This window comes from Pongo abelii, chromosome 18 (assembly GCF_028885655.2).
Source record: "Pongo abelii isolate AG06213 chromosome 18, NHGRI_mPonAbe1-v2.0_pri, whole genome shotgun sequence".
NCBI lineage: Eukaryota > Metazoa > Chordata > Mammalia > Primates > Hominidae > Pongo > Pongo abelii.
This window is the reverse complement of record NC_072003.2, coordinates 55,111,965-55,129,457: the sequence shown is the minus strand read 5'-3', so window position 1 is coordinate 55,129,457 and position 17,493 is coordinate 55,111,965. Positions and strand designations below refer to the sequence as shown.

At 47.6% G+C, this 17,493-nt stretch overlaps 1 protein-coding gene across 1 annotated transcript in view; it reads left to right on the top strand.

Annotated features, from left to right (window-relative positions):
• CES5A (carboxylesterase 5A) overlaps positions 1-17,493 on the top strand; it is a 110,452-nt gene that overhangs the window by 74,923 nt on the left and 18,036 nt on the right. Inside the window, exons 3-6 of the mRNA XM_054534420.1 lie at positions 7,086-7,290; positions 9,357-9,495; positions 11,392-11,525; positions 15,027-15,180. Coding sequence (XP_054390395.1) covers positions 7,086-7,290; positions 9,357-9,495; positions 11,392-11,525; positions 15,027-15,180 — 632 coding nt within the window. The remainder of the gene's footprint in view (positions 1-7,085; positions 7,291-9,356; positions 9,496-11,391; positions 11,526-15,026; positions 15,181-17,493) is intronic.

The window sequence follows — 17,493 nt, the reverse complement described above, 5'->3', positions numbered from 1 at the left end:
TGGTGTCTCCTAGTAAGGAGAGGCTGCTTCTGCCAGGCTGCAGAGTTTAGGAGAAGCCGGGTATTCATAGTCCTCAAATGCATCCATCCAGATGTCCCCATTCCACATCTCAGGCTCTCAATCATTCCCTGTTGGTGTCCTAACTTTAACTTAGGAGATTTTTCAAGGCTATAGGCTCAACCTTACCCTTACTCTTTTAGTCTCAGAGACCCTTAGACTCTGGGTCTAATTTTCATCATAGTCTAACTGGTTCCAGGAGACACAGCTATCTTTAAAAGCTGCTAGGAGACCTTCTGATTTTCACAGTGTACTCTGTGTTGATAGCTGATTCATGGAGACTGCCATTTTTTTCAGGCTTTCTAAGGCAGTTAACAAAAGGCAGCCAACACCACAATACTTGTAATTACCCTTGCCTCTATACCTAGAGGTGCTAATGTTAATGCATGCCTCAGTGCAGCTCACTCCTCTGAACCACATCCCAGTCCACCACTGACAATCTTAGTAATAGGATGCTATCTGACTAGGGGTGAGATCCAGTTTCAGAATCTCACTGAGGGTCTGCTCTCTAGGTCTCCTTCTCATACCGACTGCCGGGTTTGTGTGCCTGAAAGCAGAGCCTGAGGCAGGGATTTGGGTAAAAAGGTAGATTACTTAGGAGCAAGGGTGGAGGGGAGGAGGGAAGGTGAGACGAGGGGGTGTTCCTGAGACTGATGCTGTGAGCAATGGGAGCCCCACTTCCTAGGACTTTCATGCAGCACACAGAATACCTCAGAGCTCCCTCAGCTCTCATGACCCTTCTGTTGAGGGTTCCTCCTGGGGGACTCCATCTGTCCTGTAATTCTGGTCTCACTTGAGCAAAGACAGAAGGGACGTTTCTGCTCTGGGGCAGAAAATAGAAAGCCAGGGCCCACCCATGCTTCAGGTGGTATGCTGTCAGTGCAAGGGGAGGCTGGGCCTGCACACTACTGTCCACTGCAGCTGTGGCTTAAATCCGAGGTGGGCTGAAGTTTTATGACCTGCATGAGAGATCACATGGTCCTTGTCTTAGTCATCATCATCACTATCATTGGGTATACCAACTATAGAACAAGGGCAGGGTATTGTAAATAATAGAGTCATAAAAAGTGCATGGGTGGGAAGAGGAGAATGATTCTAGAGGGAAGGTCTGCATGGAGGAAGTGGTTTTTCATGGAATCTTTAAGACAATCTTTAGGATTTCATTGGGTAAAGAAGTCACCTAAGTGTGGTGGCCCATGCCTGGCCACACCCCTGTAATCCCAGAGCTTTGGGAGGCAGAAGCTGGTGGATCACTTGAGACCAGGAGTTGGAGATGAGCCTGGGAAACATAGTGAGACTCCATCTCTACAAAACAATTAAAAAAATTAGCCAAGTGTGGTGGTGTGCACCTGTAGTCCTAGCTACTTGGGAGACCGAGGTGGGAGGATCACTTGAGCCTAGGAGTTTGTCATGCCACTGCACTCAAGCCTGGGTGACAGAGAGACACTGTCTCAAAAAGAAAAAAGAAATTCAAGGCAAAACACTCCAGGGGAGGAAAATATAACAAACACTGGATATAGTGATGGGGGTGCAGTGATGAGATGCAGGAGTGGAGGTACAGTGATGGGGTGCAGTGATGAGGTATAGAAATGGGATGCAGTGATAGGGCGCAGTCATGGGCTTGCAGGGATGGGAGGTAGTGGCCTGCAGAGGTGGGGTACAATAATGAAGTATATAGGTGAGAGTTCAGTGGTAGGGCACAGTAATGGGGGTACAGTGATGTAGTACAATGGTGGGGTTGCAGTGATGGAGTGCAGTGATGCAGTGCAGTGGTGGGGTGCAGTGGTGGGGTGCAGTGGTGGAGGTGCAGTGGTGGGGTACACTGTTAGGGGTACAGTGGTAGGGTGCAGTGATGGGGTGCAGTGACGAAGTGCAGCAATGGACTATAGAAATGGGGAGCATTGGTGGAGTGCTGTGGTGGGGTGCAGTGGTGTGGGTGCAGTGATGGGGTGCAGCAATGGGGTGCAGTGATGGGTTGAAGTGGTGGGATGCAGTGATGGGGTGCAGCAATGGGCTGTAGAAATGGGGTGCAGTGATGAGGTGCAGTGATGGGGTGCAGTGGTAGGGTGCAGTGATGGTGAAGTGGAGGGGTGCAGTGGTAGGGTGCAGTGATGGTGGTTAAATGGTGTGGGTGCAGTGGTGGAGGTAGTGGTGGGGATGCAGTGATGGGTGTAGTGATGGAGTGCAGTGGTGGGGTGCAGTGGTAGGGTACAGCGATGGGCTAATGGTGGAGGTGCAGTGATGGGGTACAGTGGTGGGATGCAGTGGTGGTGTGCAGTGGTGGGGGTGCCATCACGGGGTGCTGCAATGGGGTGTAGTGATGGGGTGCAGTGGTGGGATGCAGAGATGAGGTGCAGCAATGGGGTGCAGTGGTGGGGTGCAGTGATGGGGTGCAGTGGTGGGGGTAGTGGTGAATGCAGTGTGGGGGTGCAGTGATGGGACACAGTGATGGGGCACAGTGATGGGGTGCAGTGGTAGAGTGCAGTGATGGGGTGCAGTGGTGGGGGTAGTGGTGGGGGTGCAGTGATGGGGTAGCAGTGGGATTGCAGTGAGGCATTAGTTTGGAATCGTAGAATGGAGCCAGATGAGAAAAGATTTGAAGGTCAAGTTAAAATGTTTGGGTTTAATGTGAATGTGTGAGGCGTTTGGAGAAACAGGTTATGAGATGGAAGCTCTAAGGCTTCCCAGCTGTAGGTCCATGTGTGGTGTGTGGGGCATTGCCCAGTGACCTGATTCTAGCACCAGAGCACCACTCCTTTGTTTTGTCCACCTATAGGTTGGTTTCCACCCTGAGGCAGCTGCCATTGCTCTTGTACCTTCAAGGTTCCTTTAGCTTCCCTTCATGAGAATTCAAAAGTGGGCTTTGATCTTTACCACCTATCAGCAGGGGTAGATTAACCTATGTTTTAAGCAAAGCTGCTTAAAGAACAAGCCCTTAGCCCTCATCTTGGTTTTCTCCCTCAGGGTTTCAGCAGAGCAATCTGGGAGAACAGGGAGAGCCTATCAAAGGTCTGTGTCTCCCAGGGGCCATCCAGGCCACTGGCCTGTGCTACTAATGGGGACATCAAGGTCCAAGGAGGTGATGTCAAGTGGTTATTCGGCTTTCTGGAAGATTGAGTAATTTTTCATGGCCCAAGAACTGCAGAAGCCAGCCCATCCTCCCAGATCTTTCTATTGCAGCTCCTTTCCTACTCCCTCCTCCCCAAATTGCAAAGCCTGCAGCTTGAGGGCAGGAAACCTGGGCTCTAGTCCCAGCTGTGCCGCTTCTCAGCTTTGTGATATTGGACCAGTAATCCTACCTTGCAAAATATCAGCTTCCTCATCTACAAAATGAGATTCATCACATTAAATTAGGTAATAGATGCAAATAAAGCATTTAGCCCAGGGTCTGGTACCTGTAAGGCATTCTATAAATGAAGGCTAGTGGCATTGATGCCTTACATTATCAGTGTTCCTCACAGAGTAGGTCCTGTGCATTAGGGGATGCCTGCGACAGAAGTGGTACCTAGAGAGAACAGCAAATAGAAGACATTTCATTAGGAAACCATTTCCTCTATAGTTCTCTTTGCATTCTGATTTTGTGGAAGAGAAAGACTCAGTTTGGTGGTATTACAGCATGTCATATATATATATATATACATACACACACACACACACATATATATACACACACACATATATATATGTATACATATAATGCTTGTTAATTTCCATTTTTAGCAAGGAGAATTCTTCGCCTCTCTGGTTAATGATAGATAATTACATCTAAGTCAATCTGGTAAAGTCCCATTCAGTAATTTAAACACTTTGTTTAGATAGCATAATCACTTCAAATAAATCCATAGCCTCTCATATTTGCTCCGCTCCCCACCCCACCCGCACTCCTTGCCAAGATGGTGTCTGGCTGTGTGAGTTATGGGGTGCTAATAGGACCACATGAGTGGGAGGGCAGAGGGAGCTTGGACCCACTTGCAGAAGTCCTTGCGTTGTTGTGTGTCCCACTGCCGGGGCTCCTGGGAGGAGGATGAATTCTCAAGCGGTGAGCTCATGGTCTGTCCTCTCATCTTGATCAAAGCCCACTGATTCTCCCTGACTGACTCAGTGCCCTACCTCACCCCGCCCAGTGTTCAACACTGTGCTCCAGCACAGGCCAGGTTGTGGTTTCACTCTGTTCTCGAGTCCATGAAGCACCTCTGTAGCCCCCTGCCTTCCTCCTCCTCTAGCTCCCAGCCAGGTTGGTAGTCACCTCCAAGTTTTCTTCAAAGCCACACGGTGATGTCTGGATCAATTTCAAGGAATTAGGGATCCAAGGGAAATAGGAGCACCCCCTGAGATCTCTCTTAGCCCAACCACTTCTGCTCTGCTGTGGCTGCCCCAGGTTGGTTGAGATGTGGAACCCTTCTGTCAGTATCCTCCTGGAGAACCCTTCACTACTTAGCACACATTTCAGCCCATCACTGCACCCCATCACTTTACCTCATCGCTCTACCCCTTTAGGACCTACGTCTAAGAGGGGGAGTCAGGGCACTTTGCATCACACGTGCTTTCCCTACCTCTGTTCCCTTCTCCTTTCCAAAATCCACTGTACACAAAGGCTGGATTTTCTTGTTTGTCTTATTTTGGGGATCTTCTCCACCATACACCACCCCTTTGTTGTAATGGTTGCTAGAGGTAAAGGGAATGGTTTTGTGGTATAGAAATGCAAGATATATTGGCTTGCTCTTCCCAAAAGCTCTTCCTTATTGCACTAGGTAGATACAATTTTCTTTAATAACAGTTTTTAAAAAATGTCAATTTAAAGAAAAAAAAATCAAGTAAATTGATAGTCAATTTGGCAGTGGGAATGGTACAAATTGTGAAGACAGAAGGTCTAGGGCTGAGCTTTGGGAAGCCACAGGGCACATGTAAGAAGCTGTGATGAATATGTACATGGAAAAGTCCTAGGTGTACTCCAAGGAAGAAGAGAGTCATGGCTACAATTTATTAGAAAATAGGAGAGGTTGGAAAAACAAAGCACTAAGAAGTTCAGGAGAATCAGGGGAAGGTTCTTGGAAGAGGTGGAAGTTAAATTGGATTTTAAAGAAGAAGCTGGAGAAGAAAGACATCCAAAATGGGGGTGGTGGTGTTGGCAACAAGATAGTTTGTGTGAAGTGCTTTAAAACAGTTGAGTGGGCAGTGGTGTACAGAATTGATGATATTTCTGGTCAGATGAAGGGACAGATTTGAAGGCCAGGGAGAATCTTTTTGGTGGCAACTATGAAGGGCCAGAGGGGAAATAATATAATCGAAGAAGCCTCAAGGTTGCCAAGGTGGCTGTAGACCAAATGGCCATTGAAGACTCTTGTTGGCAGGGCCAGCCAGGCTGCTAGTCTGAGCTGGCAGTGTTTGTGCCTTCAGAGCCACTTGTTTATCCCAGCAGCAACCTTCTTCCTCTTCTCAGAAACTTCTCGGTTTCTCCAGCCTGCACTGTGTCCTTCTGTCATCACAGGCAGGTCTGGAAACCTCATTCATCCTTGGGTCTCTGGAACTCATAATCCTAAAATGTCTTGCCTGGTCTGGGATGTCTTTTTTGTTTCCCCCATCCCGGAAGTCCAAAGCCTATCAAATTATCTTTCCTCAGCTCAAGAGTTACTCATCAGCTTCTTAAGTAAATCAGAACAGGAAAGTCTTGCTTGGTCAATTCCTTTGAGAATATTGTTCTGATGCTGTTCTTCAGTAACTCTGCTCCCTCTGCCTACCTATTCAGCATTAGCCTGTTAACAGGAAGCTCCTTCTGGTTCCCAACCGAAGCTCTCTGAGGCCAGCAGCCGCCGTCAATGTTCACAGAGTACAGGCAGGCAGCCAAGTGAGCGGGAATTGGGTGCACCCAGGCCAGATCCTAATTTGGGCTATCTGGGTCCTTGCAGCCCCCACTAAAGGTGAGATACCCAATGGGAGAGGAGGGCTCTCAGAAGATAGAGTGGGTGAGGATTTTCCACTGGTAGAAATGAAGTTATTTTTCAGAGGTCTCTGAGGGTCCGTGGAGAACTATGTAGTACTTTGATGTCATCAATGTTCTGCTGTTGCCGAGAACCTAGGACCAGAGCTTCGTTCTTGGGAGTGGGTAGCGCACAGAAGACCCTGGTTCTGCCCTTGGGTTGCTCACACTCTGCAAGGGGTTTAGAGGGGCTCTATCCTGAGCACTGGGGAAATGTGAGGAGCAGAACCTGTGCTTCTGCACTCCTGGCTGCAGCGACAGGACTTTCAGTAATGAAATGACCTTAGAAACAGTGCTAAGACACCCGGGTCTTGCTAAGTAAGTAGCTGGGCAGTTTCCTTCCCAAGGCTCCACGTTCTGTGTGGTGACTGAGACCCCTGCATGCCCAGTCTCCCAAAGTGCCATCTTTATGCTCCTGGAAGTAGATGGGTTGATTTCAGGAAGTATCTACATGAATTTTAAATTTTCACCCATGAATATTCATGTGTATTCAAAAGCATATACCTAACTCACCAAAACCACAATTCCATAAATGTCATTACTTGGAATTCTTCTAGGTAAAATTTTTAAAAGGAGTTCATTGGAATTAAATTTTAAGAAAAAAAAAAGAAAAGCCAGCAATCATGCAGGTGCCGCACAGATGTGCCAGCAGTGGTGCTGGAGGGTGTGGAGTGACAGAAGTGTAGGAACCCCTGGGAAGATGCGTTTGTGGCATCCCAGGATCTACAGAGTTCAGTATGTGTCAATCCTGTAGAAAGAAAGAGCTCTCAGCAGAAGGGAGATGAGTTCCTGAGTGAATGGGGGAAAATTTTGTGGCTAGGTACTGGTGGGCTCCTAGGAGAAACTAATTCAGTGGTCTCATGGGGGTGACTTCTACAGCAATCTTGGAAGAAGCCATGGACCTGGATTCACAGAGGGGGAACCTGGATACCGCCAGCTGCACAGCCTCTGGGTGAAGGAATCACGTCCCCACTGGGGAGCTCCAGACTGGGTGGGCCATTGCCCTGCCTGTCCCCAGCCTGCTCCTGATTCCTCCCATGTGTTCCCACAGGGCCTTCTGCTGAAGGGCCACAGAGGAACACCAGTCTGGGATGGATTCAGGGCAAGCAAGTCACGGTGCTGGGAAGCCCTGTGCCTGTGAATGTGTTCCTCGGAGTCCCCTTTGCTGCTCCCCCGCTGGGATCCCTGCGATTTACGAACCCGCAGCCTGCATCGCCCTGGGATAACTTGCAAGAAGCCACCTCCTACCCTAATTTGTAAGACCAGGTTCGGGCCCACGGGTGGTTTGTGACTCTGGGAGTGGCAGGAATTCAGGTCATGCAGCCCAGTGGGAAAGAAGAGGGATTGGCGTGGATGGGGGAGGAGGGAGAGAGAGGGCTTGAGACTCGGGCGAGTGGTTTGGTAATCCCCTGACTCCTAAACTGGCTGATGGCCAGGTCGCTGGAGGCATCTTTAAAAATATGCAGATTCTCCAAGCTCCTTTCTGAACTTTCTGAATCAGAATATCCCAAGCTGAGCCCAGGAAACTGTTGTCTGAACGCTCTTTAGAGACTCTGATCACCAGCCAGGTTTTTTAGAAGTGCTGAAATGGGCGTACTGAGTCCTTTGGTCAGAAGGGACTGTCTAGGTATCTTCTTGTGACCTCTCACCCAAGCCTGGCCTCTATGGTCAGACTGGGTGAGGGTTTTATTGAGAAGAACCACACTAGAAGGGTGTTAGCTCCAGCTGTCAAAATGGTGCCTGATGCAATACCTGGTCCATGGTGAACTCCATAAATACCCATGGAATGAACATGTGGAAGAATCTCTGTGACACAGGGACTCCGGGAGGTAAGGAGCTCCTGGTCACTGCAGATTTTCAAGCTCGGGTAGGTAACCAGTTACCAGGTTAATTGTGGAGGGGTGAGGTGAGACTTACTGGGTGGGCAGTGAGACTTGAAAATCCCCTAGAATCTTCCAACTCTTTAGATTCTGTCAAGCTCTCAGGTTGGGCCACATGGGTTCCTGGCAGAAGAAATTCTGGTGCCAGGATATTCCCTAAGCCACAGAAGATGACCCCATGTGGTCCAAGGACTGAGGACATCAAGCTGAAACTCATTTGTTTGTGCGTTCATTCATTCATCCAACTAATATTCATTGCGAACCAACTTGATAACTGGCTCTCCATTAGGCTTGGGGACACCGCAGGGGTTGAGTCACAGCTGTCGTCAGGGAGCATGCAGAGGGGTGATGGTGGCAGCAACGTAAAGAGTAATCGACAGCTAAAATATAAGATGGGAAGAGCAACCATTAGGGTGTCAGGGAAGGGTACTGAGGGGAAACAAAGACCCACCTGGCCTAGCTTTGATGGGAGGTCAGAGACGGCTTTGCTGAAAGTGCTGAGACCTGATCAACAACATACAAAGGGGCAAGGAGGCATAAACACCTGCAGGAGAAGACGTTCAGCAATATTGCACACTATTCTATTAAGAATTGATTGTGTACGCAGTATGGTAGAAGCGTTCACATTTACATCCTTGCTTAATCTTACGGTGTATCATGCTCTGTGCTGGTGCTCTGAGGTACAGAGGTGACTAAAACAGTCTTAGGCTTTTAGCTGCTCACAGTTGAGCTGGGGATGATGATAATGCACATGCCCAAGCTTAGGACAAATTCTGAAAAAGTACGCAAAGTAGGTGGGTGTTTCTGAAGAAGAGGTATGGTAGAACTGGAGAAATCTCAGAAGGCTTCTGGGAGGAGGTGGCAATTTGGAGTGAATCTGAAACAAAGGGAAGAATGTGAGCACGCAGATATGGGGAGAGAGCAGTCGAGGCAAGGGCCCGGCTTGAGCAAAGCCTGGGTGCAGGAGTCTCCCTGCCAGTCTGTCCTGGGTGGTTCCAGGTAGAGAGGCCTGGAAATGTTCCTTTGCTCGTCTGGGGACAGAATAGGGAGCCGCAGGGGCAAAGCCCTTGTTATTCGACTGTATCCTGCCCTCTAAAGTTTGGGGAATTGTTGGGCCAGCTTGGGTCGTTATGTGTGTCTATATTATGGTGGTGGCATAGGAGGGTGGTGTAGGCATGGCAGGGTGGTGGGGGTAACGGTGCAATTATTCTACACCATGTGCTTTCCTACCCAGCAACCAGATCAATGAGAATTATAATTTGCTTGCTTGTTTCTTTTGGAAACCATGGGGGTTTGGGCATGATTGGACTTTGTACTGGTAGCTGCCTCTTCTGCTCAGGCAGAGGAGACGGCCAGGCCTCCCCACTGTCAGAAGAACTGGCCCTTCCCAGGCAAGTTTGCTGATAACTTTTCCTGAGGGTTTTCTCCTCTCCTTCTCCAAGGTGCCTCCAGAACTCAGAGTGGCTGCTCTTAGATCAACACATGCTCAAGGTGCATTACCCCAAATTCGGAGTGTCAGAAGACTGCCTCTACCTGAACATCTATGCCCCTGCCCACGCCAATGCAGGCTCCAAGCTCCCCGTAAGGCTGCCTGCTGTGTGCTTCGGGCTCCAGCTAGCAGGACCTTGGCCTGGGATCCAGGCAGTGCAGCTACATGTCTGGAACTGGAACTACCCCCTGTTGGGTAAAAGGGAAATGTAATCACATCAACAATTTTTAAAAATCATTTGAATGATAGATTCACGTGATCAGTTTTTCTGATTGATTCTTTATTGGCAGTGCCTTAACTTTTAATTTTTATTTTGTTTTGTTTTTCCCCTCTGTTGCATATTTAGTGACCTGTAAGCTTTCAGAAAAGACACTGCTTAAAAGGAATCTGACTTTTTTCTTAAATTTGAGGTATCTTTTTTCAAAAAGAATAATTTTATCCTCCAACTTTTCTGTTTATAATGAAGACAGTCAGGTAATCATGTTAAGTGTTTCATTTAAGAATATAAAATATCCCTGTGTCAGTAAGTGGGGGAAAGGCATGTTCTATTTTTTAGCCACACCCTCGCATCCTCTTCTCTTCCCCATGCCTCTGCCAGGGGAAACTGGCTGTCTTGTATCATAACAGTAACGTCTATTAAATGCTTGCTGTGTGCCAGACACAGTACATCATCTGATTTAACTCCCACGCTAACCCAGTGGGTAAGGACGATTTGGACCCATTCCACAGATGGAGAAGATGAGGCACAGGAAGGGCATAAATGACTTGCTCCATGTTGTATACACAGTAGGTGCTAGATTCTGGCACCAAAGCTAGAGGTTTGTCCACCTCCCCTTTCCTGAGTGGTTTTCTTCTCTTTACCTGCCCCAAAGGCTGTAATCTCTAATATGACCTTAAGAAAGAGAACGGAAGGGATTTGTTATTAAATATATAAATAGAGATAATGCCATTTGAATAATGTTTTATGTTCCCTGATCCCAATTTTTCTAATCAATAAAAATTTTACCCTTCCCTCCCTTTTTTTTTTTTTGGGGACAGAGTCTTGCTCCGTTGCCCAGGCTGGAGTGCAGTTGTGTAAACTCGGCTCACTGCAACCTTAGCCACCCGGGCTTAAGGGATTCTTGTACCTCAGCCTCCCAAGTAGCTGGGATTACAGGTGCCTGCCACCATACCTGGCTAATTTTTTGTTTAGTGGAGACTGGGTTTCACCATATTGCCCAGGGTGGTGTTGAACTCTTGAGCTCAGGCAATCCACCCGTGTCAACCTCCCAAAGTGTTGGGATTACAGGCGTGAGCCACTGTACCTGACCCTTCTTCTTTCTCTTCCTTGTTTCTTTCTTCATTTTTCATCCTTTCTCCTCCTCCTCTTCCTCCTCCCTCCTTCTTCTTTCCTCTTCCTCTTTCTTCTTCTCCTTCTCCTCTTTTTCTCCCCCTCTCCTCCTCTCACCTCCTCCATTCCTCTTTTCTCCCCTCCCCTCCTCTCCTCTCTCTGAAGGTAGAGAGCTTTTCTCTGAAACACCTTGGGCTGCTTTTGCTCTTATACATGGCTTACAATGGTTTCCATCTTCCTGTGGGTCACAGGTTCACAGGTATTTAGTGAACAATTTCTGAGCACTTGAAACTTGAAATGTGCTGTTGCTCATTTTTCTATGAGCTTTAGATGCAGAATTTTGTTTAAACCTCATGATAACTTCATAAGTGAGATACTTTCCTTCTTCACATTTTACAGATGAGAAAAATGAGCCTTAGGCTAAGTAATCTTCCCAAGGTCGCACAGCTAGTCAGCGGCAGAGCTGGGAGTCAAACCGAGGCACTCAGGTGCCAGAGGCCACATGCTTAACCCTGGGCCTTCTTCAAAAGACAAAACCTTGTACCCTGCTTAGCAAATGGGACATTTATATTTCACCTTAAGAACGTGTGCCTCAAACTGCATGGGGAGGGGAGGTGGTGCCTGGTGGGCTGACTGGACGCTCCTCTCCCCTCCTCAGGTCTTGGTGTGGTTCCCGGGGGGTGCCTTCAAGACTGGCTCAGCCTCCACCTTTGATGGGTCCACCCTGGCTGCCTACGAGGACGTGCTGGTTGTGGTCGTCCAGTACTGGCTGGGAATATTTGGTTTCTTCACGTGAGTCTCTCCAAATGATGCACATCCCAGATCCCCAAGGGGCAGCAGTGCAGTAGCCATAGACAGTGCCCAGCAACCTAAGAAGGAGCGAGCCTTCCGGGACATTGAACAAAACTGGCCCTAATTACTTAGGTAATTTTTGCAGCTGTAGCAGATAAATCCCAAAATTTTGGTGGCTTAAAACAATAAAAATCTCTTTCTCACTTGGGTAAAGTTTAATTGAGCATCCCTGATTGGCAGACATTCTTCCCCACGGTCAACCAGGGATCTGGCTCCTTACATCTTGAGCTCTGATGTGGATTCTCTAGGGCCCCGATCTTCTGCATTTGGTGGGTGGACCGAGAGAGCATGGAGGATCATGCAATGGAGGGTCTCCTGGACCAGCCTGCAGGTGGCACTTGTCACTTCTGTTCACTCACCATTGGCAGAACTCAGTCACATGGCCACATCCAGCTGTAAGTGAGCTGGGGCCACGTAGCCCCACTGTGTGCCCTGGAAGAACAGGACACTGTTTGTGTGAGCAGTCGGTAGTGTCTACCTGAGCCTCACCCCAGGGCTTCTCAAATGCTCACCTGAGAATCATCACTCCATCACAGTGGCTTCCCTCCTCCAGTCACGACTAACATGTACTGGGCTTTCACTGAGCCAGCCGTGGGGCTGTGCACTTGCCATTCATTATTTCAACTTACCATCAAAATAATCCTTCAAGGAAGGTTCTCTGTTGTTATTCTCTTTTCACAGCTGGAAAATGCAGGCCCAGAGAGGCCAAACAACTTCCCAGGGGTCACAAAACAGAGCTAGGTCTCTTGACCGTTTCTACTATCCTGCCTAAGACATGGCAGGAGAAGTCCTGATGAGGGTCCAATGTAAACAAAGAGGAGAAGTGAGAGGTGGGGCCAGGATTATGCTTGCGGGTCACTGTCACATACTATGGGAAAGGCAGTAATGTTTCAAATATGAATCCCGCCTTACAGAGGCTCCTGACTATGGGGGAGATAATGCAGGGACAAAAATATCCACATTACCAAGAAGGACATGGTTAATTCTCCAAGAGTGAGAGGCCATGGGGCTGTGGAAACAGAGGAAGGAGTTGCAAGGGATCAGGGAGGCTTCAGAGAGGGGTGGCATTGGAGTTGCACCAGAAGGATGTGGATGGGTTTGAGGAGAAGGGGTTCAGAGAACATGTGTTTGGCAAATGGTGCTACCTGTGCAAAGACTAGGAAGTTGGGAGGGAGGTAGCAACACATGGGGATGAAGTAATACTTTTGCAAACTGCCCTGGGCCTGTAGCCCTGGAATGTGGCTCTGGGAGTGCTTTGCAGGCAGGAGAGGCTGACGGGGTGCTCTGACCAGAGTAATTACACTTCTAGTTGCTCTCTATATAAGGATTCTGCATAAGATTCCTTTGGTAGAAGAGCTTTCAATAATTGCTTATCGTATCTGGTTTTCATCATAGGTAGATGAAGCTACAGCAGGAGATGGATAAGGGAAGGCAAGGACAGGCCTGATAGGGAAAGGCCTTGAATGCCAGGCCGTACGTGGAGTTTGGGCTTTACCCAATACAGATTGAGGGACCAGGAGTACCTTTCTCAGAGTAGCGTACCAGGAACCTCACTCTGGAGCAGAGTAGATGCTGAGCCAGGGGTGCCCAGCTGCAGATAGGGAGCCCCACTGGGGAGGCACTGTCTTGATGCAGGCCATGGGGTCATTCAACCACAAAAGCAATAGCTAACATGTATATAACGTGTGAATATGACATGCTTATTGTCTGCCTGGCACTGTCCATCTTCACAACCATGTGGAGTGGGCACTATCATTATCCCCATTTTAGACATGAGAACCATTGAGGCAAAGCAGGTTAAGTGACTTGCCCAAGGTCCCCCAGATAAGAAGTGGCCAGGCTGTGAATCCTGTGCTCGAGGCTGAGATAGTAACCACTGAGGTATAATACGCTTCTCAGGATAAACAGAGCTGGAGAAACGGGGACCAGGGTGGGAGCCACCGTAGAATGGAGGTAAAATGGGCAGGGCTTGACCCTTGAGCAGGGGCCTGGGAGAGAGAAGGTGGAGTCAGAGCCGGCTCAGTGGTCATAGACAGTGGAGGCGACCCAGGGGAAGGAGCAGTCTGGGGAACTGGAAAATGGAGGGGAGTAGAATGTGCCCCAGGATGACGTGCATATATAGTGTGCACTGCATGCATGCTTTTGGTCTAGACATTTCTTTGGTTCTATGGCATTTCCACTTGTTTCATTTGTTCTCCCATTAATTCCATCCCGGGAAACATGCAATTGTGCAGGAGCAGCAGCATGGGGGCGTGGGATCCCAAAACTGCAGCTTTCTAGCTCTTGGGCAAGGGGGTTTAACCTCTCTTTGCCTGAATTAAAGAGTTGATGTATCCGTTGGTCTCCTGACAGCAGGCTCACAGATTTAGTGGAAGGGAGTTGGCATGAGGTGCTGCTGTGGAGAAAAGCAGACTCTGCGCAAACACTTCCCAGCAGAGAAGGAGCACGGGGTGGGGAGATAAACATTGCAGTCTCTCTAGCCCACCCTCATGGCACACAGCTGAGGCCTGGGTGATGCCATTCCTAGAGGTCAGCTTTTGGGGGGCACGGCAGAGAAGGGTGGGGAAGACCCAAAGAAGCAAAGACAGAAAAACCAGCACCACTTACCTCATAGGCATGAGGGCTGTAGGAGTATTAGCCTTAAAGCCCTTAAAACAGTGTCTGGTACATGCTGCAGCTGCTGTTATTGTTTTTTGTTTGTTTGTTTATTTTTTTTATTTTTATTTTTTTTGAGACAGAGTCTTGCTCTGTTGCCCAGGCTGGAGTGCAGTGACACGATCTCGGCTCACTGCAAGCTCCGCCTCCCGGGGTCACTCCATTCTCTTGCCTCAGTCTCCCAAATAACTGGGACTACAGGTGCCTGCCACCATGTCCAGCTAATTTTTTTGTATTTTTTTTTTTAGTAGAGACGGAGCTTCACCATATTAGTCAGGATGGTCTCGATCTCCTGACCTCGTGATCTGCCCGCCTCAGCCTCCCAAAGTGCTGGGATTACAGGCATGAGCCACCGTGCCCGGCTTGTTACTGTTCTTATGACTACTATTAATTTAGTTTCATGGAAAATTCTGTGCTCAGGAAACCGTTGCTTTCTAGTACAGATCAACTCTCAGGAATGGATTCACGGATTCCAGACAAACCTGGGCAACACAGGATTCATGGATTGGGATTCATGGATTCTGAGGAACCTGTGAATACTTGAAATTGCACCTACAATATTGAATGTGCATTTTTCTTGGGTGCATAGCTTTCATCAAATCCTCAAAGAAATCCAAATCTCAGCAAAGTGTGAGAACTGAGTCCGGTTTCCCCAGCTCCTCCAGGGCTCTGACTCTCAGTCCCCTCCCCACTGACACCTGCCCACAGCCTCTGCTGAGAACTTCCAGGGCTGTGGGAAACACATCATGGCTGACTGAGAATTCTCACCCTGCCTCTTGTCCTCAGCACATGGGATCAGCACGCTCTGGGGAACTGGGCCTTCAAGGACCAGGTAGCTGCTCTGTCCTGGGTCCAGAAGAACATCGAGTTCTTCGGTGGGGACCCCAGCTCTGTGACCATCTTTGGCGAGTCTGCAGGAGCCATAAGTGTTTCTAGTCTTGTGAGTTCTCTGCTTTGTGATTTGAATGAATCTCAGTGCGGGAGGTTCCAAAAATGATGATGAGTCACTAACATTTGATTGGTGCCTTCATGTTGAACAAACACTTTAATACACATTGTCTTTTTCAAGCCTGACAACACATTATGAGTTAGGGGCTCAGTCTCAATTCATGGACAAGACACCTGTCACTGAGAAAGTTTAAATAAATCACCTAAGGTCACATAGTGAATAATAATTTGAGGAAAAATCCCTTATATTTGTAGAGGAGAAACCCTAGTATTCAATTACCAGAGTGGCTATTACTTGTTTAATAGGAAACTCAGCTAAGGCATGAAATGCCAAAAGATGCATATAAATATTTTATTTTAATTTAAACCATAAAATGTATATTTCCTCACCAACAGTTTGATACAGGGCCTTATGTTTGCAGAGTTGGTCTGCTGACTGGAGTTCCAACATGGACTGTCTTGCATAAACCACCTGCAAAATTCACTGTCCTCAAATCGCAGTTTCAGTTTCTTTACAGTGGGCACAAACTTAAAGATGCCTGCAAAGCAGTCTGACTTTAGCGCATTTGGGATTTTTATACTTTTCCTGCAAATATTTTACTTCTTTCTTGTCCACACACAATTTGACAGCAATATATATAGAGAGATGTATATCTATATATCTATATCTATATCTATATATCTGTATAGTATATATATACATACACACACATATATGGTTTTTTTGTTTTGTTTTGTTTTGAGATGGAGTTTCGCTCTTGTTGCCCAGGCTGGAGTGCAATGGCGCAATCTAGGCTCACCAGAACCTCCGCCTCCCGGGTTCAACCAATTCTCCTGCCTCAGCCTCCTGAGTAGCTGGGATTACAGGTGTGTGCCACCATGGCCAGCTAATTTTGTATTTTTAGTAGAGATGGGGTTTCTCAATGTTGGTCAAGCTGGTCTCAAACTCCCAACTTCAGGTGATCTGCCCACCTTGGGTTCCCAAAGTGCTGGGATTACAGGCATGAGCCACCGTGCCCAGTGACAGCAATATATTTTTTTGAGACAAGGTCTCACTCTGTTGCCCAGGCTGGCAAGCAGTGGGGTGATCATAGTTCATTGCAGCCCAAACTCCTGGTCATAAGCAATCATCCTGCCTCAGCCTCCCAAGGAGCTAGGACTACAGGCATGCGCCACCATGCCCAGCTAATTCTTTTTTTTTTTTTTAGAGATGAGGTCTAGCTATATTGCCCAGGATGGTCTTGAACTTCTGGGCTCAAGTGATCCTCTTGCTTTGGCTTCCCAAATTGCTGGGATTACAGGCGTGAGCCACTATGCCTGGCCTGACAGCAATATTTTTTAGCCATCCTTTATCAAGAATTTTTTTTCCAGACATAATTTGATTTTCTTTATACACATACAGTTCATTTGTTCTCATGATATTTCATTGATTATGTAATTACAATAACAAGTGAAACTGACAAAACAGGTTTGGAAGCAAACACACCTGAATCTTGGCAAGAAACTGGTGAGAAGAGAAATGTACAGAGGTGTTAGAAAATGGTCCACTGGCTCAGAGTGGTCAGCATTTCCTTGGCATCAGTTGGCAGGTTAATTGCAGAAATCAGTAACATAGTGATGAGTTAAGAGAGCTTCTGCTGAATAGCACTTGACAATATATGTGGTCTTTTTACGTCTTCAAAATTACCTTCTAAGGTGGATTATATTAACCTAACTTTTCATATATTATAACAACCATTATTTCATGAGAAAAATTTGACCAGACCCTCTGTAAAGAGTTCTATGTTTATTACTTCCCCCTCCCCTGCTCCTTACAACAGTTTTGTGATACAGGCTCAATTTTTACTCCAGTTTTACAGGGGAGTGAACGGATACTTAGAAATATTAAGCAACTTGGCTGGGTGCGGTGGTTCATGCCTGTCATCCCAGCACTTTGGGAGGCCGAGGTGAGTGGTCAGGAGATTGAGACTATCCTGGCCAGCATGGTGAAACCCCGTCTCTACTAAAAATACAAAAATTAGCTGGGCATGGTGGTGCGCACCTGTAATCTCAGCTACTCTGGAGGCTGAGGCAGGAGAATCATTTGAACCTGGGAGTTGGAGGTTGCAGTGAGCTGAGATCGCGCCACTGCACTCCAGCCTGGCCACAGAGCGAGATTCCATCTCAAAAAAAAAAAAAAAAAAAAAGAGAGAGAAAAAAGAAATAAAGAAATATTAAACAACTTGTCTGAGGTTACCTAGGTAGAAAGTGAAGGAGCTAAAAATCACATGCCTGAACATTTGAAGTCAAAGTCTGTGAAGAACCA